Raw genomic sequence first — 27,120 nt, 5'->3', positions numbered from 1 at the left:
GGTGTTAGGAAAAAGATCAGCCGGCTGTTCATCACCTTATCAGTGTGGGCCCTCACATGAATATTTCATGGACACTGCAACTTTTTTCTCATTACAAAAGCAGAATTACACCTCTAGGAAGGGAACTGCAACAAAAGGTACTTGGATAATAAATACGGCTGCAGGTCTGGAAAGCTTTTGAGAATTCAAAGAACATTTGTGTAACATAAACTGATGATTTATTGCCTGTGAAGAAAAATAATGTGCACTGTCAGTGATTCTGTTTACCCTTAATAAAAATTAGTAACTAAAAATAACTTTGAAATTGTGACTCAAATATCTCCACATGTAAAAACACATGCATTTGTAACACAAAGGTCTTTCTGCTTCACTTCAACAATTTTTCCCCGTGTACTGATGCGCTATTATAGTCAATATTCTAAAGGAAAGAACCTGCTGTAAGCTGGTTTGCATATCCCTTCTATCAATTCCTTTCGAAGTTCAGAAGTACATAGGGGGAACCCAGTGCTACAGGACTTTAAAAGCTATCCTGGGAAATCACTGAAGTCTGCATGTCTGACAGCAGTTTTGTCACACCCCAGCCCGCTTACTCTCTAGTCCCACATTAGTTGCAGATGATGGTGGTTATGCCTGTAGCAGCTTACCCAACTCCTGGAGTAACTAACCTACCCTTTGGTAATTCAGTTATCCATGAAAACATTCAGTCCAGATACTAAATTTCAATGTGCTCTTCTACATCCACTTACTAAAAGTTTATCCTATAAATACTGTCAAGTTTCCGTGTTCAGTATTTTCGGTTTTCCACAGAAAGGAGACTTCTTTGCACCAGCAGATTGTTCGGAATAAAGAAACTTCTTCTCAAATGTCCCACTGAAATGTGAGAGCGCTCTGGCCAGCCAGGTGCCTGGGTGTCGCTGCCTTTTTCTAAGCCTCCTTACAGATCACTTGACACTTACAGTATTGATATGTATCCAATGCTTTCCATTTTGCTCCCCCCTCCCCTGCAAGACTAACTGCGACAGTCGGAGCTACAGTTCTGTAACTGAAGACAGAGGAACAGATCAAACTCTGGGAAGGTGAGAGAACAGACAGCAGAAATGAAAGCGGTAAATCTCTGACATTAAACTCTCCAGCCAGTTAATCCCAAGGCACGTACTTGTTTTGGGAAAGTGAATCAACTGTTGAATTATGACCTCCTGAAGTTTTAAAAGCCAATTTTGGGAAGAAGAAAAAAAAAAAAAATACTGCCACAGAATGCCTAGGCTAACATGGCTTCACTCTACGCTAGCCATTACATTGTCCCTGTTTCATCTACCATCAAAAAGACCTGGCTTTTTCCAGAGTTTTGCTTCATAAGACTACAGCCTGGCAAAGAAAGGAATTGCACAGTACCAAAATAAGACAAATGCAAAATATACATGAATAGAGAGGGGACCGCTGGTCTGTTGTTTCAGTCACGCCTGCACCAGGTACACTGTTTTGGCAAGTAAAGACACAGATGCCAGACCCACCATAGCTGCCTCCGCATGTCACACAGGACTCAGACAAATGGAGAATCAAGTAAATGTGCTCAGAGGGAAAAAAATACATGCTGAGATAAGCTTTTATGGAAATAATATCATCTCTCTGATTCTTCTCGATACACTGTGAAAAGAAAACACTGTCAGGTTGTTGAGAATAAGCAACTAGGACAAATGGCCAGTACTGATGGTTTATTTTAAACAGATGCCCTTTGCCATCATTTCAAAATGAGGAGGATAATCCCGTCTGTTCTGCCTTCCATGAACAGTGGTTTTAGACATGCTGCTGCACTATAAGGTTAAAGTTGCTATCGCATTTCTTTCTCAATTAACACCATTGCACAGATATCCCAAGGTAAGGTTACTCAGAAACACCTATTTAATGGCTATATTCTTACATGTACTTCCAACTAATCACATTTTCCACTAAGTAAATCTTCACATACGCCAATCCTATTTGGGGAGTTCTGCTCCTGAGAAACGCTCTCCGAAACCTAAAACCAGGATGTCAACACACTCTGCATCACGGATGCTCAGCCTCCCCCCAGATCAGGTGCAATGCAAGTCACACCGACTTCTGCTAGCTCCGGCGGCCTCAGACATGCCGCAGGGTGCCCCAGCAAGATGCCTCACACAGTTGGGAAACCTGCTCTTAAGTGCTTAGGCTGGCAAAACTGAGCTGGAATAAGTGAAATCCACACTAGAAACAAGCTGCAGGGAAAGTCTCTGCATCAGTCAAAGCACTTCTGGTACAGTCATGGCCAATCAGTAATCATGAAATTGTTGCCAATTCACAGTCTACTCCAAGCTCAATGGAGCCATTAACTAGCCCACAAACAGAGCATCATTTCTGGTGATCTTCATTAGGCACATCAGAAAACAGGAAAAATGTGGTGCTTCAAAACAAAATGAGGCAGAGGGGATAGCTTGAGACAGGACCAACATCTTGCTAATCTGGATGATGTATTTGAGGTTTTTTTCTAGTTTTGGCAGTGGATGCTACATGCTAGGAATGAGAATAGCTATTTATCTGAACACATAAGGGGAATAACTTTACTCAAGTTTAAGGTGCTGCTTTTTCTTAAGCAGAAGACAAAAATACTCTAAAAAAAGTTTCTGACCCAGCATGTGAAATTAACAGTGAAATGAGGGCATCAGGAAGAAAGTGAAGGAAACAACCCACAGTCGGTTCAGCCGAAATAAAAACTAATTCAGTGGCTGAACAACACTAATTCTTTCAAAGTTTTGTACGTTGTAAATGTATGGCTTCATAAGCACTTACATGCTATCCAAATACATAAAATAAGGTGTCCTGCCTCTCTTCCTTACTCTGGCTCAGTCCTAGATTATGATGCTGAAGTTGTAAATTCCACAGGAGAATGCTTTGGGTCTGTAAACAGACCCGTGGGTTTGGTGTGACAGTAACAGCAGAGCACTCGCAACAGCACAACCAAATTGGGAGGCCACCTGGAAGCTTGTCACAGCTGTTGTTTACTAAAGATCTCTGCAGAAAAAATCAGCTCAATGGGGTGCAGGGAGCTGAGGGTACGAAGAGTTGGAGGAAGCATGCTGGAGGGGCAGAGGGCACTGAGGAGCAGGGAAGAGTTCAGTTTTCAAAAGTCACCATGCGATTCATCTACTTATTTCAATATTACACGACTTTTGGGTCCATTTCAAGACCTAGTTTCTTTATGACAGCTCCCACGTTTAGGGATGAAGTCCTCCGGTCTCTCAGAAAACTATCCCTGTGTCACCCATTTAGGCAATGCTCATATATCCCCTTTGGGAGCTGCCATCATCCCGCTCTTACCCTCGATTGTTCACCAGAAAATAAAGCAAATTCTTAACCAACACTCCTAAAGTAAAAATCTAAATGATGCTTAAGCAGCGTATCATTGTCATATGAAAAAATGAGGTCCAGTCAAGCTTTCTGCATCTTTCCTCCCCTCTGCTTGACCTCTGTCTTGTACAAAAGCTATAGCTGTATCTTTGCTCAGCTCCCAAGTCAGCCAAGCACGCAACCGGCACGCGGCTGTGTGGGAAACAGAAGCCCTCTTGGTTTTCTCACCGCCGGTACCAAACTAGTCAGAGCTGATCCACCTGGGATTCTTACTAGAATTTCTGGGGAAGAACTGGTTAATATCGCCTTTCTCCATTTTGCATCTACTAATTATCATTTCCTTTACGCCTTATATTAGTGCAACAAAAAGCATCTGTCAGGCCAAGCATGCTCAGTCCAAGTGACCTTGTGTTCTTGTTCGTGTTTACCACATAATCAGCAGGGAATTCCATTTTCAAAATACAAGACTTCATAATCCATTAGCACTAGAGATTGGTCCAGGGCTCTGGATTTACTGGTCACGTGTACCAAGGAATAAAAATATGAGTGTACAGCTAGATTAATCTCCAGACCTGTAAAGCATCCCAACCCACCGTGTGTGCAGCAGACTCATTCAAATTCACATACAAATATTAGCATCATTCTGAAAAGCTACCGCTAATATAATCCCCAAAGTACATGAAGGAAAAATTAAATGCTGCCTGCTTTGCAACCCAGCAAGTATGGAGACACACAATAACTAACTCCACTTCTCAGATTTTCCATTTGTTTCATAAATGGAACAGAAGTACTGATGTTCTTATTAATAAATTGACAACACATATCTCCCCCAGCTATTTCTAAAAGGCAGGAATCGCTTTCAGTGCTCTTAATTTTAAATCAAAAGTCTTTCGTGAGTCCAAGCAGTTTAGCTTACCATTAAGTCCAATAAATCAGAGAAAAGAATCAATGGAAAGAATTTCAAAATGTAACCTTGGTAACAAACAAAATGCTTCCACAGAACTTAGACTCATTTGCTTTATTTGCTGCTTTAGAAATTAGAATATAACACACAGGCAGAAAGACATTAGCATCACGACATTGCATCTCCTGAGCCTGACGCTGCCTGTGCTCTCCTAGAAGGCTCTTTCTGCAGTATGCTTTAGAAATCTGCAGCCTGGCAAGCTAGATGATTGAAAACTAATCATATTTCACGTTGACAAAATTGAAAATGGAAGTGCTCAATAGAAAATAATAATCCATATTTATTCTCTATGTCCATGCAACCGCACTTCAAAAGTAATTTGGTCCATGCTTTCCACTGATAAAATGAGAATAAACTCAATGGTGATATACAGCATCTGCCATTTGAAGAATCAACATTTGTCAGTGTTACAACACAATTTTAACTGTGGCCCTACACAGTGCTCCTGCACACAACAATTACATTGAGGACGGCTATTACTCTACGTACCATCATGGGATATTTGTTGGCAAATACCAGTTTTTGAGTGGCAACATCATTATTCAATATTTATATAAGTCTACCAGGATAAACAACCTCTGATTCATGTTGAGATAGAAAATTTCAAACTATTTTGCTGCTCATCTCAGTATGTTGTAACTAAGATGTTTACTAGTTCTTATCCCCGCCTGATCTGAAAGGTATACCATTATCCCCACAGCTCATCAACGTTCCAGCAGAAAAACCTTTTCTTTAGAATAGCCTCTCCTGGCAGCTGTGGAATGCCAAACAGAGGTGCAACAAAACTGGACATTCTCCACTCTGTACATCTTCCCAAAATGCCAAATACAGACTGATTTTGAGTAAAGATTATGAACTTCTAAAGATTACATTCTCTAAACTCCTCAGTTTTCCTTCTGATTGTTTTTTGAGCAAAAAAGAGCATTTCTTTCTCAGCTTCACTACCTCTTGCTGCTTCTTTCCTACTTGCATTGAAGATGACCTTCCAACAGTGACAGCTGCCTGTTACAATGGCACCCAGCCATAAAATGCTGTTCAATTTCACAAGTTAAATAAGCATCAGAAATAACATTCTGCTAAAGAAATAAAAATAAAAGCAGATTTCTTTATTCATAGGTTTCAAACCAATAAAGGAACATTCACCATAATGTTATTAATGAAGACTATTTCTAAGGCAAGTACTCACTTCATGGCTGTTTTTTAGGGTTTTTTCCCCCACAGTAAGCACCAAACCATAAACTGTTCCAAAAAGGTCATCAAAAAAGCAGAGTTCAGGAATGAACTGGTTTCCTTTTCAACCCTACCTGAACCCCACCTGCTATCTCACATAGAAGTCTGCCCTAGCTGAAAACCAAGTCTCCCCTGAAGCCGTGCACACCACCACGTGAAGGCTGCCTCAAAAAAACAAAACGAAAAAACCCAACAACAATAACAAAAAAACCAACGAAATTCTACTACATGTAATCCACCAGGTCAATGTTTTGTTACTTACAAGGCACAGCATGGCGATAAAGGTTATCTCTAATAGTCTGCTGCAGATCGTGATCTGGTGATCCCTTCTGAAACCTCTGGTTGAGATAATGTCTCAGGTCTTTGTTCAGTCTGCTTCCTGCAAAGAAAAAAACAGCCATTTATTTATTTCTAAATGCACACAATTAACATTTCCAATTCAGGCAAATGTTAGACTTCCATTCAGAGTCCCCTAAATTATGGCATGCTGACTTTACGAGCGGAGGCTCATCTTCCTCTACAAATGGCTAATTACCAAAAATAACTCCCTGTAAACAAGAGGTCTCTCTTGTCTCATAATGCATCTTTCTTCCTGTGGTGTTAAACAGATCATCATTCCCTTTTATCACTTATTTGTCTGAGCAAATGGAGAAAGACAGATGATGTGAAAAAGAAGAAAAATAATAAAGGTAGAGTATTGCTTTTGCAGCTTGCTGGCGGGTGAGCTAGGCAGACAGACTAGGCAAAGGCAAAGACTGCTCCCATTAGAGGTACTAATATAGCTGAATGTGGCACAAAACCAAACAAGGCCTATGCTGTGCACTGACAGCTACCCCAGCACACAAGAATTGACTGCAGGAGTTAAGAGCACCCAAAGTCCTTAAAAACAACAGAATAACATCCAACACTTTTCGCTTGAATCTATTTATTTCCCTGTTCAGTTTCGAACACTTTCAGAAGTGCGCGAGAATAAAGATGAACAGAAAACAAACAAACAAAAAACACCAAAGAGAAAGAAACATAGTTGTTAATCAACGTTGCTAGTTGCTGAACACCAAATCCATTTTTGTAGCAGAACATACGAACTGGAGCAACTTAATGAATTCTTTTTCCAGATATGAAACATTTCCAAGTCTGGAAAACCATTAACATTAATTTGACTGAAGAGCAAAAACAACCCCCCAAGAGCATACAGAGAACAGGGATAGAAAATCTTCTGTTCTAAAAAGTAAAGAAAAAAAACCCCTGGAAAAGCTTCAGAGAAACGCAAGCAGGATGATCAGAGTCTGGAGCAGCTGCCGTACGAGGACCAAGAGAGCGACTGGGATGCTGCAGCCTGTTGGGGACACCACCTTCCATCAGGCCCAGCTGGAGGGTGGGGACTGGCTGCTCCCAGCCTCTCCTGACACAAGGACAGGGAGACACCAACGAAAGCTAACGGGAGCTTGGTTCAAGACCACGTAACAGTGGCAGCAGTTGACACAGGCTGTGGCAGATCTCCTTGCTGGAGAGCACTGTGGGTGCAAGAAGCTTGCTGACGAGCTTCAAGGGGAGACTGGAAAAGCACTTGGCGGACAGACCCATCGGAGGCTGCAAAAGAGGGTGTAGGAAATCCCTTGAGCTGAAAATGAGTTGCTGGTGGCTGGGAGATCTGGGAAAAGAAGTGGGGGAATATCAAACACCTTGTTCTTTTCCTTTCCGTTGCTAGACATCTTATTTATGGCCACAGCTGGAGCCAGAATGCTGGGCTACATGGACCTTGGGCTGAACCAGCTGTTTCTATGGTCTTTTATAATTTGCATTCTGATTTTTTGGATTGTGAATATGTATACAGAGGTCATCTCAATACTTGTTGATGCTGAACATAGCATCACAGATGCAGATTCCTGACTGAAGCCTCTAGGAATCACTGCAGAGCAAATCAAGAATAATAATACTGCAATGGATTGCAGTTGGACAGTGGGTCTGGGAGGCAGCAGCGGTACCAGACAAATGGGAAAAAGAGTGTAGACGGTTAAATGACCATGGGCAGGAACAGCCGATCTGCCTAATACCGTCCTGCAACATTTTAACAGGAATTCTACCTTCAAAAACAAATCTAAACACAAAAAACCCTAGTGTAAAATACTAAGTCAAAACCTATAAAATAAAGAGGTGATTTGTATTTAGGTTCTCCAGACAGCTTTTTTAAGATTATATTTCTTATTGAGGAAAAGAAGGCTTAGGCAGCAGGCACAGCTATTAAAAGAAGGAAAAATTTTAAAGACCAAGATGCTAATTTCAGAAATGGCTCAAACAACAAAACTGAAATTAAGGCAGATAAAACTGGCTCATCGCATTTTCCTGGGTTACCCCAGCAGCACCCCTCCAAGAACAGGTTATCAACCCATTTTCTAACAAATGGTCTCCAGTTATTACACTATAAAAATGGTTTCCCACATAGGAAGCCCTTGGAGGGCTTGGTAGACCTGTGAGCTACCATTTTCCAATTTCCGAGCTGACCTTCCAAACCCCAGACATCTGATGTCATACCACATCGTCTTACTCCAGAGGCAGACTGGGCACAAAAAAAAAAAAAAAAAAAGGAAATAATATAGCATTTCTTCATCTTTTAACTATTTTTCTTTGCACAAGACATAATAACACAAGGTGGTTTCTGACAGCAAAAAGAACAGATATGACAAACAATTTGGACATAATGCAAGGGCTTATTCCAGTAAAGAAATTAATGCACTGAACTGCTTGTATCATAAAGCAGGCTTTCTCCTGAAATACTGTGGGATTCACGATTCAATGATTTATGCCACAATAATGTCTAGAGGTGAAAAAGCTCTGCTGAGCTAGGGCTTGTTTGACCACAGAAAATATGCAGTTTACTGATGATATCTGTTTTTAGCTTCCCTCTGTGCCCATTCCATCTAGCATCTCAGTCTATTACGGCCCCCACTGGAAAGTTTGGTTATTTGGTTTATGCAGTAGCTGGGATTTCCCAGCTGAGTCACTGATGCACTAGCCAAGATGGCAGTTGCAAAAATAGGGGCTATAGCAATACTTGCACTCACATGATTGTCCCCTCAGGGAGCTCACAGTGATGCTCATTTCTATTACTTTTTTTTTTTTTAAATGGGGAGAAAAAAAGAAAAGTGAAAATACCCCACTGAAACGCTTGCTAAGCCACATTTTTATTGCTAAATTCTAGAAAATTCTTGATAGAAATAAAGGTTTCTTGCAGCCCTGATGATCTCAGCTCAGCAGCTGCAGAGACCACTGGCTGTGGACTAAAGCAGGCTCACCCCATGCAGCTCACTCCAGAGCATGAAAGAAGAAAATGAGCTAACACAGAAACTAACATCGTGTAGAAAGCTGCCAAATGGATCCACCCTGGTACATGCTGGATTCTTTACCATTCGAAATGTTCCAGTCCACTCTGATTACCTTTTACAAAGTTCTCCTCAGACTTGAGAGGGCATGTGCTTGACACCGGCATTATTTAGCAGATTCTAGTGATAGACACGAGTTTATAAACTCTGATAAATTCTTTTTGAGTCTGACATGTATGCACCTGCAATCCCTGAGAATCTGAAAGATATACCAGTGACATTTCAGCAACCTCCTGTGTGCAAAGTGTAGCAGTAAAATTTCATTCTGACCCTCAGGGGCACACCTTGCTTGTGCACGCTCCCTCTGCAAACGAGTCTCACCCTCTGACGGCTTCTGTCCACACACCAACCACCACCAGGCTGGGTTGAAGGGTAGGTGCCCAGAGCCACCTTTTTTAAAGCAAAAGTCCTTCCTTCGTAAAGTCAAATTGCATGCATATGTTGTGCTCAAGAAAATACCTGGCTCCAGTTTCCTTAGAGATGAGCCGTGTTAACTACAAGCATACTACTACCCTTCAAAATACTCCTCTGTTCTCAAGAAGATTGGATCTTACATCTACTCTTTTGAGATCCTTTCTTTTCTTCTGCTAAAAGCATGTAAAGAGACCCTACAGTGATAACAGCAGAGGAACAAAAGATGCAAGCCAGAAATAGCGGTTTCCAAACCAGAGGATACAGATCTTGTGAGCCAGTGCTCAGCTCTTCCTTCCTGCTGGCCAGGATATATTGGAAATGCATTTATTTGCACACAGAAAAATCACCTTGTTATTTCTGTAATCAATCTAGCTTTAGAAAATCAGGCACAAAAAACGCAAAAGAAAAATCTTCCCTAATAAACTTACCAAAATTCATATTTTAAAGTTCTAGAAGTAAAGCATGTTCAAAGATTGGATTTTGTTGTTGCAACAGTTTCCTTCCATTTTTTTCCCCCGCTGAACAAAATCAACACCTTGATGTGAAGATACAGTCAGAGAACCAACCTTCCACTGCCCCGCTCCCCCCACTGTACTACTCTAAATCTGAGCTGTTTCCATCTTATTATCTGAATCTTTCTTCACCTTTGAATGAAACAAAGGGAAACTCACTGAATGGCTGGTTTTCTCAATTATTCTGAATTATTGTACTGCATTTTAGAGTACGTCAATCGTTCTCCCAAATCATTACATCATAAAAATACCTTAGTATCAAAAACAAACCCCATGGGGAAATAAAGTATCTTTCACAGAAAAAAATAATGTTACTGACATACAGTTTTCTGAGAAACAATAAACTGCACTTGTCAATTTTGTGGAGATAAATACGTAATCTAGATGTTTTTATGATTAATGAAAAATATTGACTGTTTCTAAGTACACTTCTTTCTAACCTTCAATCCTCTGTCACACATTTGCCCTCCAAATGTTGCCTAATATTAAAGTCACTAGAGAAACTATGCTTTGAATTATGCTCTGATGCGTATTGCTACAATTTCCAGTTTCTGCAGGGGAGAAAGCTGCATACAAGATCACCTAACACCGTCTTTGCTGCATAAGCACATCCATCTCTTTCAGAGCACTACCACCAGCACGCAGCAGTGCAGACCTGGGGGGCTGAAAGCCTCTTGCCTTGTTGACATATAGGATTCCAATAAGTAAAGCAGACTGAAGAAATGACCAAGCAAAATCTGATTTTTTTCAAGAAAAAGCTGAGCGTGAACATCGCAGGGCTGACAGCACCTTTCTGCCAGCTGGCAGACAGTCTCTGCCAGAGCTGTGCAATATGTACATTCTGAAGATAGATTTTGAGCTCATGTTTTATGCATTTGTAAACTATCATTTTGTAGTTTATGTTTGTATTAATTACTGCAGCTGTTTTATCCCATTTATGGTTTTGAGATGGTCATAGATAATCCTGATAAAGAGCTACGTTCTGTCAGAGCCTATAGATGCTTGTTCGAAGATGGGTCAGGGTCAGGCCCCGGACACAGTGCTCTCTGACCTATACTGCACTCCTATAAGCAGGTTTACAGTAGTGATAATTTTTGCTTTACTCTTCTTTGGGAAGGCTACCAATTGCTACATTCACAGTGACTGATAGCATCTGAACTGGAAAAATCCATTTTCCATCCCTGAATTGCAGCAGAATCCCCCCTTCTCTTGCCGTGATCTCTATTTAAAGGCGTCTTTAGCAGCGGGATTCTCTGTGGGCAGACAAAGACCATTTCAAAACAACAGGGCCATGAAGCAATGAAAGGTTAAAGGCCTCGCTAAAGGGATAAAAGTGCAATAGAGTCATCTGGATTAAGACTCTCGCTGCCCTGATGTCTACATTGAGAAGGAAGAACTAAATTTCTCAAAGACACAAAAATTGCACATGTTAGATTTGCAGCATAAACCCCTGATTATAACATACTGTCTTTCATTTGAAGATCTCTGTAGGTATTTAACAAAGATTAATAAATTATGATGGCTGGTGGGGTTTTATTTCTGTGCTCAAAACGCAGAACTGCAGAAAAGGGGAAAAAAAAAACCCAAAACAAACAAAACCAACCCACTTGTTTAGAGGCACAAGCAGAGAACCCGCAGCTCACACTTTCTAAAGCAGTGCGTAGACTTGCAATCTGAGTTGGCTGGCCTTACAAGCTGGGTGACTTCAGTTGTGCTCCTTTCTCCAAGGCTGCTTCTCTACCCAGAAGACAGGACTCAGCACAAACTCATCTATAATTACAGTCAAAACAGCTCCCCTAAATTGTAAATTGTTCTAAACCCATCAGCTCCCTTACAAAAACCACCTAGCTTTTTAAAAGAAAAGTTAAAATATTAATGAAGGAGCTAAAGACAACTTCTACATCTGTCGTTAAATTCTTACTACATAGAGGGGTGTAGACAGGACTGCTGGGAAGCAGAAGCAACACTTTTCTGTACAGCACTTGGCACAACAGTAGTGCCATGGCATCACCACTGTGTCTTACTAATGCCTGCAATGGATTTTCCTGAAGTCCTCGCATACAGGTGGCCCTGATACTCACACATCTATTTTCTTAATGTCTGGAGAGATTCATATTCTACTTCTGGATCAATTAATATAATAATCTTCATGGCAAGGTCTAGTAGGCAGCAGCCCATCTCAGAAGACAAAATGAAGGCTGAGTGGATTTTTATCATTTAACAAGACTGCACTGGTAACCACACCATCATCAAATATTCCTAATCCCAGCAGTTGTTACACAAATGATAATAGTTTGTGCTATATCATTTCATTCTGTCCCATCCTTGTCATCCAGCTGCTGTCCAAGTGATTATAAATAATGGGGCTATAAAAGCCATTCAATAATTAGAAGATTCATTGGCCATACGCCAGCAGTGACAAAAGAGAGTGATTTATATAAGATGAGTCTGTCACATCTGCCAGATCACAGTTTCATTATGCCTGTGGCTTTAAGGTCACAGTTTAACACTGTTCCAACAGCCATTTGTCAAGGAGGTGCAGGGAGAAGAGGTGAAATACATCATGGTTTTGTTTGCTTTCTTGTTTTAACTACTAAGTAAACAAGTAAATAAAGTCCAGTACCTATGTTTGTTATTTCATGTCTCTTGTGAGGTCAAAGACACAAGGATATATAGTAAGACACAAAACATTCATCATGGTTGGACAAAGTTCAAATAAGATCACAAAGCAAAAACATCCAGTTTGAAAGCGTTAAAGTATTCATGTGGCTTCTTAAATTCAGTACAGTCTAAGCATGTTCTATCTTCCAGCCACCCATGAAATGAAGGCATCTTGTAAACCCACAACATGTTGGTAAATTAATTGCTACTACATTTTCCTAACACAAGTAAACTTTAAAACCTTTTATGGCTCAGTGTGTTAAGAAGCTATTTAAACATTGCCATGGGAGTTCAGCTTAACAATTAACATGGCTCAGCAGCCACCTGATTTGATTCCAATTCTGTTTTCTTCTCTTTTTTTCCTCTATTAAAAACAAACAAACAAACAAACAGTGAACTTTTACTGCTGGGTACAAACTAGTCCCATAAAGTCCACATGTTTGGATGTCCTACACAAATGCTTCAATAGCCTCACCTGTCATTGTCAACAATTGCCTCTATACCAGTTTGGAGAGCCTCTGGTGACAAAAACTACTGGTCTGGGGGTAGGAACTGCATCTTTGATGGAAATCCTACATCCAGTCCCAATCAGTATATTACTTTAATTTGTACCAGCCTGTTATAGCCAGACTCCAGATAGATGAACTGCTCAGATCAGAGCCTAGACGTTTTCATTATTCTAACAAATCCATACCATAACCAAAGCAAAATGACTGCTCATCCTTCACCTACCTGAAGTAAAACATAAAATACTTTCCAATTTTTATGCTTTAAAACCCACTCAAAACAACAAAGCCACATCCATTGCAAAATCCTTCCAGTGGCAAGAAATTACAATAAGATGGAGGGTTACGCTATAAAGCATTGCACGAATTCACAGGATGAACTACCTACACAGCAATAAAACTCAGCTTTGACGGAGCATGGTTAAGACTTCAACAGCAGCCTAGCTGCTGAATCAGCAGATAGCACTTCAGTGCAGCTAGTAATTCCTATCTGCAGAATGAATAACACCTGTTACTTTATTACCAACAGAACATCTTAAAAATATTATTTTAGGTGTAAGCTGTGAATCTGAATGAGATGTATTCACTTAAAACTTTCAGGTCGTGTGCAGAATCAGCACCAGGCAAGAGCCTTCTTGGCACAGTACCTTTTGGTATCGCTCTCAATCTGCATGGGTGAATGAAACAGCACTGAAGTGGTAATTCAGCATTTGCTGCTACAGAAATGCACTTAACAGATCATAAATCCAGGGTGAAACTATTCTAAGAACATCTAACCTAACCTACTGTATTCGCAGGGTGCTCCACCTTATTTTCTGTGCATTAATAGTGATTCATATTTCTCATATAAACTTAAACAAACAGTCTTTCAGTCGAGAAGTGCCAAAAAACCCCACAGTTTGGAGGCTGAAAAGCAAAAATATTTTCATTTATACACCAGGCCTGAAAATTTTGAACACTTGGGACCAATACATTTCTGTTGCCCCTAGCTGAATTCATATCAGCAATGCCAGCAAACACAGCAGAAAGCCCAGCCTTTCTCCCCCTTTGGCCTACTCAAGCTTCTGGTGCCCTTGAGTTTCAGCCCTGAAGTTCTCAAAGCTCCTGGAGAATAAGCGTTCCTTCACCTTCCAAATTCTTTGCAGCCCAGGACAACCCTGACCTGGGAGAGAGGGAGGCCACACAGCCACAACGGCACCCCAGCAACAAGAACATATGATGAATAGAACAGGGAAACGAAAGGTCAGCAGTATTAACACCTATTGGCCATGGACACCTCCAAGCACGTTTGAACTGGTCAGGCAGACAGCTTCACAAACATGGCTTTACTGCATCCATATGGGTGCTGGCAGATGTAGACCAGCTAGGGTGCTTCTTGCCTACAGCCTAGTTAATCATGAACCCAACTAACTAAAAGCTGGAAATTAACCACTACTACTCTGCTATTGACTCAAAGAAGTCTTCTTTTTTTCCCTCTCATGCTATTTTCAAGAAATACTGTAAGCTCGTGCTTCAGCTTTTTGTTTTCGTTTTTCACCTTGCAAAATCCACAAACACAGGACAAGGATGGAACCCAGACTCTCACACGGTTTCTGGGAATGACAGCAGAGAGCAAGGTGAGCCAAGGTGAAAAAAGGGACCTGCTGGGATCACAAATGCAGGATATTTTCCTACTAAAACAAAAAATCTCCAAGATAAATCATAATACTGATTAATAGTCATACATGCTATAAGATTCTCATAGGAAAGCCTGGGGAGGTAGATGTGCAAAGAACAAAGTAATGCACCACCTTCTAGACTTGTTTTCAACAAAATCTGCATTAGCATCAAGCAAAATACTTGAGGCAGTTCTGTGGCCAGATCAGCGTTGAACTAAGGGCTTAAGTTAACTGGCTCTACAAGCAAGCTATAACATTAAAGTCATGTGCATAAACGCTTCCTCTTGGCAGTGACCTTAAACCAAGCACCTAGAGCAAAGCCTCAGCTCTGCAAAACTTTACAGAAAGCCAGACCCAGAGGTGAACTTAGGGAAGCAGAGGCGTTCCTCTGAGAAAGGCATTTTGTCTTGCACACAAAGACACTGCTGTGTTTGGGCATTTTGCACTGTGTGTTCCAGCAAGGAAGAGCAATGAGGAGTACGAAGCAGTCATTAGTGGCAAGAATCGTTGATGTTGCCACGTAGGCTTTAGAGAAAAAAAAAAAAAAAGAAAGAAAGAAAGAAAAGAAAAACCTCCTACACATCCGACGTGAATGCAGAATGAAATCTTTGTAAGAGGGTGGCATGGGATACAGCCTCTTTCCATGAGCGACTTTGAAAGCTTCGGGCTGAGCAGCTCACGCCCCATCTCTGCTAAGCCTCTCCATCAATGAACACAGACTGGGCTACATGAGCAACCCAATCTTCCCATAATACTTCATCAGGGAAGCACAGTCTGCACGGAAGCCACATAACAGCATTTGTCACTGACACCTACTCTGTAAAACTGTTGCACGAAGCAACCTGGAGAAGGGAGCATTGTTTCTTTGCCTTTGCTTGAGCTCAAAACTGCCCGTAAGTCTTTCCTTTTCTGGGACACGTGGAGGGCTTACGGGAGGTGGCAGAAGCAGGGTAGGGGGTAAAGAAGACAGTCTAGATAGAATACTAAAAACAGGAAAATCAAGATGAAAAGCATTTGCAGTCTCTCACTCAAAGGCAACGACCCATTTCTGGAAATTAGATGCATATCTCTGTATGTCTCCTGAAAGGAGTTACCATATGTTCTAAAACTAGGATATAATATTTGAGCTGTGAAAGCCAAATCAGCTTGAGAAACAGACGGCATTACAATGCTTTAGCAGAACAAGCCCCATATAACAATATGCCAACAAACTCATTTTCTAGAACGGCACTAGGAAAATATTTGCAAAATCTGAAACTGATTCCCCAAATACAGCATTTGTTCCTTCCAGAAAAATGGGGAAAAAGTGACATATATCCCAGTATTGAGGAATTCTGAGTACCTATTCATATTCTTTGATTTTTTTCCTTGCTCTTCTCTGTAACCTAAGCATGGGTAGTGTTTTTGGTGCCTGTTTTTTGTGGGGGAAAAAAAAAAAAAAGAAAAAAAAAAATACACCAACGACCTCAAACTCCTTCAGCATTCAACCTAAGTCCCTCTTCATCCTTGTTCTTCCTTGATTGCTGGAGGGACAAACTCGCATTGCCCAGCCAGGTCACCTCTGAATGCTAATCGCAGCTTTATTGTTTTTCACTCTGCCCTCACTGGCTCCTGGGCATATGTCAATATTAACAGCCTGATTTCCAGAGGTACTGAATACATAAAATCTAATGCTGAGAACCTGTGATGGTCAGGCCATAAACACACACTAAATGCAGACACGGTCAGAAAACCAGAATTTTGCAGCTGCTTTTTAATTTATTTTTTTTTTGCTCGCAAGTATCTCTATTGGACATAAAAAGGTGGCCTTCTTGGAAGAAAACAGCTAAAAAATCACAACGCGTCCACTGGAAGCTCTGTCCAAAGCACGTGCTGACTGACAGCCCATTCTCTGGCATGGCCGGATGATGCACACAGGTGCTCCAGTGTCTCACCAAAGAAAAAAAAATTCTTTTTCTCTCTCCAATATATTCATTTACACAGAGGGCTACAGATTAACCTGCTCTAGCAATTTCCCAGAAACAAGACCTGCCAAGAAACAAAACCAGAAACAAGAATTGCAGTGGTCTTGCTGTAGCAAGCAAAGGTCCTGTTCCTACTACATTATTTTCAAAGAGCACAGAACTAAACTCAACCTGAGATGGACCTGCGCCTTTTTGTTGTTGGTTTTGTTTGGTTGATTGGTTGTTGTTTTACACTACTTTGTGACTTAGAAAGTCAGGCTCCCAAAGCCAAAAATAATTACTAAATTATTTTAGTAATTTTGGGGGAAAATTACATTTAAACAGAAAAACATGTATAACAGTTGGGAGCTGTTGAAGCATTTTTTACAAGAGGCACAAGCAGCCACAAAAATTAAGTCAGAAGGTCATACTGGTTAAAAAACCAACCTAGCCTACGGGGAAAGTGACTGCAGCTTTTTTTAATTTCGTATTGTAGACAGTGGTAAAACAAAATCTAAGAAACTGGACGAGCTCTGGTTAATTATTCTAACTGCAAATATTTTTGTTTTATTTTTAGTCTGCCATTGGAACAGTTTTCTGATGGTTGGAGGATATTCTTTATCCCTGGAAAATGTTGTATCATGACTGAATGTTTTTCTCGACAAAACGCATTCAAGTTTAAAGAGGAATTGATTCAAACTAGTTCTACAGGGTCCTGGACTATTACTTGGAAACCTAATTTAGAAAGACAGTGCTGAACAGGCAGGTAAAGGATCTGCAAGAATGGGAGATCCAACAGCAATTTAAAAGAGTTCAGAGCAAAATGATGCAATGAGCTACATCTTTTCAATTGCTCAGTTGACCAAGAGCCCACGCAAGTGCAGAAAACCTCACTGGTAAAAGGACTTAACGTGCTGATTCTGTTGTGAAAGCACTTCAATACACAGCATTGTAGGCCTCCCTTCTGTGCAGGAAATGGAAATGAATTCTAAAACAAGATTTTAAAACACTGACAAAATAAACGAATTGGCTGGAGCAAGCAAGAACCATGGCAGGCCAGTTTGTCATGAGTTTTAATAAAGTACTACCGTATCTTATTGGCAAACCTCAAATTGTCAGCCAAATTAAAAGTGCAACATTGCTGCTAGCTATTCCACACACACGTCACGTAAAACAAAAACGCTCTGATTCTTTGGACTGCCTCTTCCACGCAGAGCAACCCTTCTCTTCTGTAACCACCATGTTAAAGGCTGGTCAATGACAGCAGCTAAAATATTGAAAAACTTGCATTCAGAAACAAAAGCCAAATGAACTTGAACAGCTTTGGTCTCCAACATAAATTTGATACCTCGTATAAAGCAAGTTTGGCAATAAAAAACAAAAGCAATGTACATGAAAAAGCCTACTAGACTCTGTAACAGACATTTTTTTTGCCTTGGTCACAAGGTCTTGTTTTCTTGATGTGTTTAGGAGTGCCTGTATCATGTTTCTGTCACCCTAACTTTCCCCCCAAGAAACAAATATTCATATTACAGATGGTAAAACCCACATTTTCTCAAACAGGAAATATATGTTTATATGTGGCATATAATAAAATCTATATTTCCAGAGACAATAGCTACAAGATTACGATTTATTAATGCAAGGCAGGAATTTTTAATGGAAAACACATTTTTGGGGATAAGAATTTTAATTACAAAGAAACAGCATACAAATGGCTCCTTTAGATTTAATCAGAGCGGTTCTGCAACAGAATCAAAAGAATATGGTCTCTTTTGGTGAAAAACAGAGTACTGGAATAAAGAGAGAAAAGTTCTACTCAAGCATACGGCGGGCTAGACATTTTCCATGGAATGCTTTTGATCACAAAATGGCATTTGTCAAAATGAAGACATTCTGCAGGGACGTGACATTTCTGCAGAAATCTGACATAGTTCTGATGGTGCCTTTTCAGATCACCAGGCTACCCTGATCCTGCCACCGGTTCATAAGTTTCCAAGCTCAGTCCAGTCAAGCCCTTCTGCCCACGTGCCTCATATCTCTCCCCTTCTTACAATCCTTAGAAAATTAATACTGCAGGAATAAGAACTAGCACATTAATCTGAAACCGGTGGCTTATGAAAGGCTACTGCTACCCAAGTTAGATATTCACATTGCAAACAAAAAGGGAGCCAAAGCATCGGATCAGTTCTGAAAATACCAAAAATTGACATCTCCAGAATAAAGTTTCACAGATTCTGGTTTGGTAGAAAAGGAAATATAGGCTTTTTTTGGATAGTGAGGCCTTGCTTGTGTAAGCACATCTGCTTAGCTGCAGGCATCTCACACTAAAAACAAGTAACTGGAAAATACAAGACCAGAAGTGGGCAAAATAACAGTTTCCCAGAATTCAAAATGGAATCCTTTTATATTACTGTTTCCAGCAGCAGTCTTGGTGGCTTTCTTGTATACCCATAATGAATGGCTTTTGTGAAAGATTAACAGGAAAAGCAGAGATGAAATGTTTAATCAGGCTTTGCTGATGACTTTGGCTTCATGGGACTTTTCTTGTTTCGCAGGATGAAAGTAGACCTGACCATGGTTTTATTCCCATTTTTGCCTGGTAAGTGTCAGCTCTCCAGACTCATATGATTTTCACCAATTTGCAATTCTACCAGGAAATCTGCATACTCAAGAATCGGCTTTACTGTCATTGCCATTAAAGCCACTAGCCACTTTATTTTTTAAATTATTTTGATAAGCATTGTGATGACCCAGCTACAGACAACAAAAGATGCAATAGAAAGCAATAAAAATCAGCATTAAGTGTCCAAATACTAATTCTTCCTCCTCACCTCTCTATTCTTACTATTATCTCAGAGAGCTCCACTTGTACTTTCTCAGTTGGTTTGCTAACAAACATTTTTCAGCCCCACTTAATCGAATGCATTCGGATGGAGGTCTCTCACACTGATTCTGAAATGGAAAGCTCTAATCAGCTTAGCCTCAAATTCATTTTATGTTTCTCTCACTTTTGGGACTGCACAGTCAAAGCTCTAGAAGTCCTGCAAAGATGAAAGACTTCTTGAGTAACACAGGAGCCCCTTGTACTCCATCTACTACTAGAGGGGAAAAATATTTTGGAGAGCTCTAAAATGATCTATCAAGAGATGCAAGGAAGCACAGTATTGGCCTTGAATTTCTGCTGAATGAATGTCACTGCAGTTTCTGCTCTTATGCTACTTTGGGACTTTGGAAAGCTTTACCTCCACTCATTAAGTCATTGGAAGTTTTCCTGCTGACTTAAAAGGACTTTGGGTCAGGACCTCCCAGCTTGACAAGAAAAGGTGTCAGACAAATAGCATGCAAAAGGCATAGCTATTTATCAAAGGAACAATCCAGAATGCACTGTTCCCACTTGAACACAGTCCCACTTTCAGAGTCTGAATCGGGGTAGATGAACAAAGGAGGAACTTCGAAAGACCGTGGGTTTTTTTGGAATTAAATCAGTTTGAGCATAATGCACAACAGATGTCCAGGACCCACAGATGAACAGTTCACACAGGGAACTCAAAATCCCAAGTCCCCTCCAGACACGCAGCTTTGTGCCAGTCACACTCCCCCGCTAACGAGCCCCGTGGCGAGGCCCTGGGTTTCCTAGAAATAAACGCTACTTCTGTTTCTGAGCAAGTCCAGCCAGGCTGGCCTGATAAACTGGCCATCTTTGAAATGTGGTGGTTTTGCACAATTCTGTCCTGGGAGTTTTAAAATTATATGTCTAAATTTTAATTCATTGGTCTAATTTTACATTTCTTTGTTTTTCGGTCTTTCCTTTAAGACACAGCCTTTTTGATAGTTAAGCTTTTAAAAGAAGCTTTGGAGAGATTTGCCCTTTAGTGATATGATGTTGTCCTGTTGCTGCCTTTCCATCTCTGCCCAGACTCAGAAGTTTCATTCAAACGAGGTACATCCGAAATTGCTACATAAACACCGTGTACACAGAAGCCTACAATGCCAGCACGTAAACGGCAGATGTGTCTACACAGGCCAACAATTTATTTACTCATAATTTGCAACCCCTTCTAAAGGAACTAGACTTCCAGCAATCAATGAGAAAATAACCTTGTTAGCAAATAAGCCAAGGTCCTTTTAAATTAATCAGTTCTTTTTCATCCAAACAGTACAGATAATGAAAAAGATGATGACATTTTACATGACCTATAAAAAGTAGAGTTTCTATTTTAGGCTCTCCTTCGTAAGGGTGCCAGGATGATTATGTTTTGTTTACTGGACAGAATAATCTCTTATTTGTTAAGGCTTGAATGCAATTTTATACAGTATAAAATTTTATCTTCTATTGTCTTAATTGTCATCTGGAGGGTTGAAACATGAGACGATGGCACAGAACAAAATGAATATTAATGTATTCTGTCTGCAATTTAAGGAGAAAGAACTTGGAGCTTTTTGCTCATGTGCTTAACACATCACATCAGACTAGTGAATTATATCCCATTTAGCTGGTATTGTTTCTCCAAGCAGCATGAAGACACCAGACATCAACCTTTTGCAGACTCCCTGCATTTCCAGTGTTCAAATACACAACCTTTTCCTCTAATTTCCTCTTATGTCAGTTCCCAAAAAAGTTTTAAAATGTCTTCTGCTTAGAACAGTGTGCAAGGCTACACGACTGTTGTTAAAGCTCTTTATCACCTGCAGAAAGTTCTTGTGCCAGTGTGAAGGCACAGGCAGCGGGAGCCTGCCTCTTCTCTCTTTTAACTCATCTGCGTCCTACTAGCTAGTCAATCCAGCGTCTTGAAGAAAAAGGCGCACGAATCCTGGGAGGAGGGGAGGGGACAACAGAAAGTCTCAGATGCTGAACGGTGCACAGTGATGTTAGTGGATTTTCTACAGCCAAAGGAAGCTTAATATGCTGATTTTTAATTAAAACAAATATAATACATAGCCTGACCAGTTCAGAGTGATTCAAAAGTATCAATAGGAATTGAAAAAGACCATGCTTACATGTAATGCTACACAGTTTAATTCATTTGCAGTTTTATCCTGCTGTATCAATGCTGACCTTTCTGGGTCCAAAAAAAGAAAGAACTGAAAGTTATTCTCCATTTTTTTGAAGAGGAGGAACTGGGTTGGGTTTTGTTTCAGGGGCTTTTTCAGCTCCATACACAGTGTTAGAAATTTAAAATATTTAGCAAAGATGAAGACAGAGAAACATCAATTAGTAGAAGATTGGTTTCTAATTTTGAATTGATATGACAGGCTATACTGACAAAAAAAATTAAAAAACCAATCTGTATTTCAGAGAGAGAAATTCAAATTGCCTGAAAACATAGAAACAAAGAGTTTGCATGGCTTATCAAGATAATTCCTTTTAAATTTAGCTTTAATGCAAAAGGAAAAATAGTTGCATTAAAAAGGTAAGTGGGTTTTAAAGGTATTAAAAGTTTGAGGAAACCACGCCAATAAACCACAGAAGAGTGTGAATTAAGTGCTAATAATCACCATCACTCTACTCAAACTCAACAGGAGGCAAGTGGATGGCATCTGAAGCTCCTCACAGCTCCGGGTTATGGGTGTTGGAGTTGAAAGTTGCTTGGGGTTTGCAATGGTCCGTCCCAGCACCAGCCACCCCCATGACAACAGCACTTCACACTTGAGAGGAGCAGAGCCATGAGCCTTTCCTTCCATGGCCACCAGCTCCTCTGGAAAACTCCATGCTGTCCTTCTGCCCGTCTCACACAAGCTTAAAACTACAGATCACCATCACCTGTGCAAGAGCTTATATACAAAAGTCCTCTTACTATATTTCCAAATTTTTTAAATACACAACAACATGAGCAGAAACACAAATATCTTCTGCTTATTGGATAACATAGGACATTCAAACCTGAACATCTACAAATAATGATCAATACCTGTATATGTTATGCCACTCGCTATAACCAAAGAATAAAGCCACTCAAAAACAAACATCTAAAATAAAAAAAAAAAAAAAGAAAAAGACAAAAAAGAATGGAATTAACAGCTAAACAACATACCATTGAGAATGCAGTTAAGCTGACTGAGGTAACCCAATAGCAAAACATATCTGATAAATGATCAAATCACACTGTCTAGCAGATTAGTGTCTACTGAACAGAAGGGCTGAAGAACACAAACACTCCAGTGCGACAGCCATAAATCAGAGTTTAATGAAATGATGAGCTATTTATGCAAAGTATTCATGGCTATGACAATTCATTTGCACTAAAAGAAAGGAGAGTAGAAATTTGTGAACAAGCAAATACAACAGTGACCTATTGACACTGGGTCAAAATGAGAAGGGGAGAATCAAGTTCAGGACACAAAGGCTACAATTATTGCAGTGTTCTTGTAACAACATTTCTCTCTTTACATTGTGGTTTTCCATCTAAAGGCAGATCTAAGGATTTCATTAACATGAAGAAAACTGAATCAGACATTATTGAAAAGGAAGCGAGAAACATGCATCTCATAATTTGAATTAAGATTTCCTGCCAGAGAATGCCTGTATCTTTCCAGGCAAAGTAGCAAAGTGATTTTGCAGGAGAATTTGAGAAATATGGCACACAAAAAGACTGCTTATATGCATACCTCAGCGGAAGATACAGAGTAGAAATAAGTCCTCTGGACAAAACTGAGTATTGCACATCAAACAATGTCGCCAAGTGTCATTGCTTACCTACAAAATATCATGTTTAAATCTGTTTCTAAGGAAAGTCACCTTGTTTCCCCAATAAAAAAGTAGTTACTTTTAAGTTACTACAGTTACCATACACTAAACATAAATACATCTATGCTAAAGCAAAAGGAAGTACTCGTATTTCGTTTTGAAAGTCACCAATCTGGTTAAGACATTGGTGTTTCGACCACCAGGTTTAATTTTGAAAGGATTTGAGCAGCTTTACTGTCCAGCAGCCATGAATAATTCTGTGCTTGAATACTTTTTAGAGAAGTACATGAAGGACAGTACCACTGCAACACGCAAAGCACAGGCCATTATTCTCTTTAGCTTTATCATGTAGGCAAATTAATGCAAGCTAAATAAACTGTATACTTCTCAACCCATCTAACTGACTTATTTTTTCTGTATATGTATATACACACAGAACTTTTTTATGAAACATTTCAGTTTCCATAAGCAACGCGACAAATTGTTTTGATCTTCTTATGAACAGAAGACAAACGGATTAGGTGTTTTCTCTGTGTCCAATCGCATACATGCAATAGAAGCCTTTGAACACTTCTGCATCCCTTCAACAACCTGTTTCAGTAACAATTCACCTTTGACTTCAGCCTGATTGCTTTAAGAAAAATCTGTTCAATACTGCATGCAATATAGCTCACACAACAGAAAGAATTACTAATATCAGAAGAAGGTTGATTTGACTTGGGCAATAACAAAGAACGAACCTGGGATTGTTAAATGCACACATACAAACATACTCTAAACCATTAACTCATTTATTTAGGATCATGGTTTATTCCCCTCACTAAAGGACATAAAATGGGTGAGAGGACTACAGGTGTTCAAAGGGAAGCCAGAAAAAGATACCTGACAGGTTTCAGTTCAGTTCTTCCATCAGCTATTCCAGGAACTTATTAATGTCAAAGCAGTTATGTCTGCATAAGCTCGAAGAGAATCAGAGCAACAGTGTAAGCTGCCTGCATTAGAGACAGCAGCCTGCTGTGGTTGTCAGCGCAAGGAAATCATACGTCTCTGGATGGTGTCTTCTACAACTTTTTCCTCGTAATTCCTCACAACGGATTTTCTCCTCTTTGCATTTTACAGCTTAAACCTCTATAAAGCTTGCCAGCTCCACCTTGGTTTTTCCTTCCTGGTAAATCATTAGAAATGACTGAAATCGCTCTGTGCAAATGAACTCACTGCCATCCCTTCATCTCCCATTAAATGCCAGTCTAAGTATTATGTGCCCTGAAAATGAAAAACGTACCCAACACCTTCCTCTTCCAAGTCCCTCACCTAACCAAAGCAGCAGGCTCGACATTAAGCAAATGCCTGATTTCACAATGGATTCTCAACTAAATATCACAGGAAACATTTTCACAGTTATACTTCAAATCTGGTATGTGTCACAATGTTGTGGGGGAACTAAAAAGAGAAAAGATGAAAACAGCACGGGCTTGTCATCACTTCCATAATTTCATTGAGAAAATATTTCAGAAATCTAAAACTGAATGGATGGGGTTTCAGGAGTACAAGGTTCTTTTTATTCAGCATCTACAGTTTAGGCAGAGCAGAGTGGTAAGAAACATTAATGGATAAACTCCTTCACTGCACTGAGGTTCTTCAGTGGTTCAAGTTTGCTCTTTAGCCTGTTGCTTTTTAGAAGTCTTCAGACTACCAAGTGAGTGGCTGCTATTCTTATGGACCCTTCCAGGACCACAAAGTCTCCTTTTACTGGTATGCTTCAAATGTCATGTTCCTCTTGCTAAAGCACGACAAAATGGTCCACAACTCAGAAAAACAGTTTTTGCTGTTTAAGTACCCAGTGACCATCGAAGTGAACGACAGGAGGCGTGAGAGAGATACAAACACATGATGAGGACAGACAATCATTAAACGAAAAGGACACTTTTTTCCAAACCACTATTTTTTTTTTCATTTTTCTTTTCTTTTTTCTCTTTTCTTTTTTGTCTGAAAGAGACTGGATATTTTTCCAATACCTCAAATTGTTACCCACTTTTCAACTTATTGTGCCTTTTTTTTCTTTACTCAACCCTCCTGTCTGCTCAGATGAGAAGTTCAACAAACTACTAGCCATCTTCCAAAGATCACTCACACAGTAGCAAGCACCCTGAACCTCATATGATACCCACAACACAAATATACAGATACACGCATGCTACTTGCACACAGTTACATCCTTTTCTTCTACTTGAGGATGCAAACTTATCTGGGGGACAGATCTGTATTTGTTCTAACTTCTCCAAAACTTAAATCAGACATTTCAGGAATAACAAGGATATTGAGAAACCCAAATCCAAATAACCACTGCCGTGCATCCTCATGTGACTGAGCAGAAACAGTTTAATTGTTCCATTACAGGCCAGTCCCAGACCAAATAGCCTTTTTGCTTTGCTGTACAGACCAAAAATAACCACAAAGAACAGCAAATGTCAAGAGTTACTGTTATTACCATATGTAAAGTGCAGAACAAAATGATTTCCCATCAGTCTGCTATGCAGAAAGCACACTTCTAGGATTATATCTTTCGTGCTGAATAGCATCACTGAAATTAAAGGCAATTCAGAGTAGAATCATCTAAGAAAACAAGGCAGCGAAAGCAAAGTCTGCTGCAGCAACACAAAACAGCAGACCATACAAACTGGCTGAGGCACAAAAGGAGAATGTGTTCCAGTCTTAACGTTGGAGAAGGTGGTTAAAATGGCTGAAAAGTTTATATCTCCTTCATTGTAACGTATTCAAGACCTGAGAACATCTTGAGTTCCTTATTAGCTGCAGTAAAAATGTCACTAATGAAAGGACACAGAAAATTACTAACATGAGCTTGAAACCTTTTTCCACATTGTAGGATTCAAGTCACATCTGTTATTTCATTGATCACAGAAAAACCCCATAACACCACTACGTTAAGTTCCCATTATCTAGATATATATATAGGTGTATATCTTACCATATACTGTGGTTACAACCTGTTATGCAGTCGTATCTGTAATGTACATTGTGGACAAAAATACAACGTATTCTCACATGCAGGGCAGGGGAGCACTCAGCATTTTATATTAGAAAAATTTTGATTCAGAAGCACATGGGGAACGAGTATGGACAGAAGAGAACAGCCCACTTGAGGCCACTCACCTCCCTGACCCAAGTGCTTTTACCACTCTTGGCCTTGGATGAGACATTGCAGAGAGCAGCAGAGCTAACAGTGGTCAGAGAGAGCACTCAGTTAGGAACTGTTGGGGGCACAGATCAGTTCTAAAACATTTTGTGAATTCTTTCTTCATTTAGATTCCATCCTCTTGGTGTGATTTTATCACATAGCTCTATAACAGTTCATTATGCTATAAACTATTTCAAGACCATACACTAGGACTGTGCACTGAAATGCACAGGGCAACCATGAAAATCTCAAAATCTGTCAACAAATGAAGTTCATTTGGAAGAAACTGAATACAAAGGGCAGCTACGAAACCACACAGGGTAGAGCAGCAGGGAATTGGTGCCATGGCATGAACTTGAAAGTAACTGTCAATTTAGCATTTCTGGTGATTGAAAGCCGTACAAACCCAGGGGTCTCGAGGCCAAACACAGCTGTCAGGCTGGGACGGGAATCCAAACCGAGCACATTGTTACCAGGTTCAGCCTACAGCTAACTGGGAAAATGTTCAGAGAGGCACCAGCACGCTACGTGTGGTAAGCGAAGGGAACAAATTAAGGTACAGATTCTGCATTCTCTTTTCCACACAACCCCAGGTTTTGCTTGGCTAG

The 27,120-nt window shown here is 40.1% G+C and overlaps 1 protein-coding gene across 22 annotated transcripts in view; it reads right to left on the bottom strand.

The window, feature by feature from the left end:
* The window catches only part of MAGI1 (membrane associated guanylate kinase, WW and PDZ domain containing 1), a 357,879-nt gene that overhangs the window by 170,494 nt on the left and 160,265 nt on the right, over positions 1-27,120 (bottom strand). For all 22 annotated transcript variants that reach the window (XM_075433225.1, XM_075433229.1, XM_075433230.1 and 19 more), the window contains exon 2: positions 5,817-5,933. In XM_075433225.1, coding sequence (XP_075289340.1) covers positions 5,817-5,933 — 117 coding nt within the window. The remainder of the gene's footprint in view (positions 1-5,816; positions 5,934-27,120) is intronic.

Source organism: Opisthocomus hoazin, chromosome 11 (genome assembly GCF_030867145.1).
Source record: "Opisthocomus hoazin isolate bOpiHoa1 chromosome 11, bOpiHoa1.hap1, whole genome shotgun sequence".
NCBI lineage: Eukaryota > Metazoa > Chordata > Aves > Opisthocomiformes > Opisthocomidae > Opisthocomus > Opisthocomus hoazin.
Note: the sequence above shows the minus strand (reverse complement) of the source record. Positions and strands in the feature narration are given on the sequence as shown.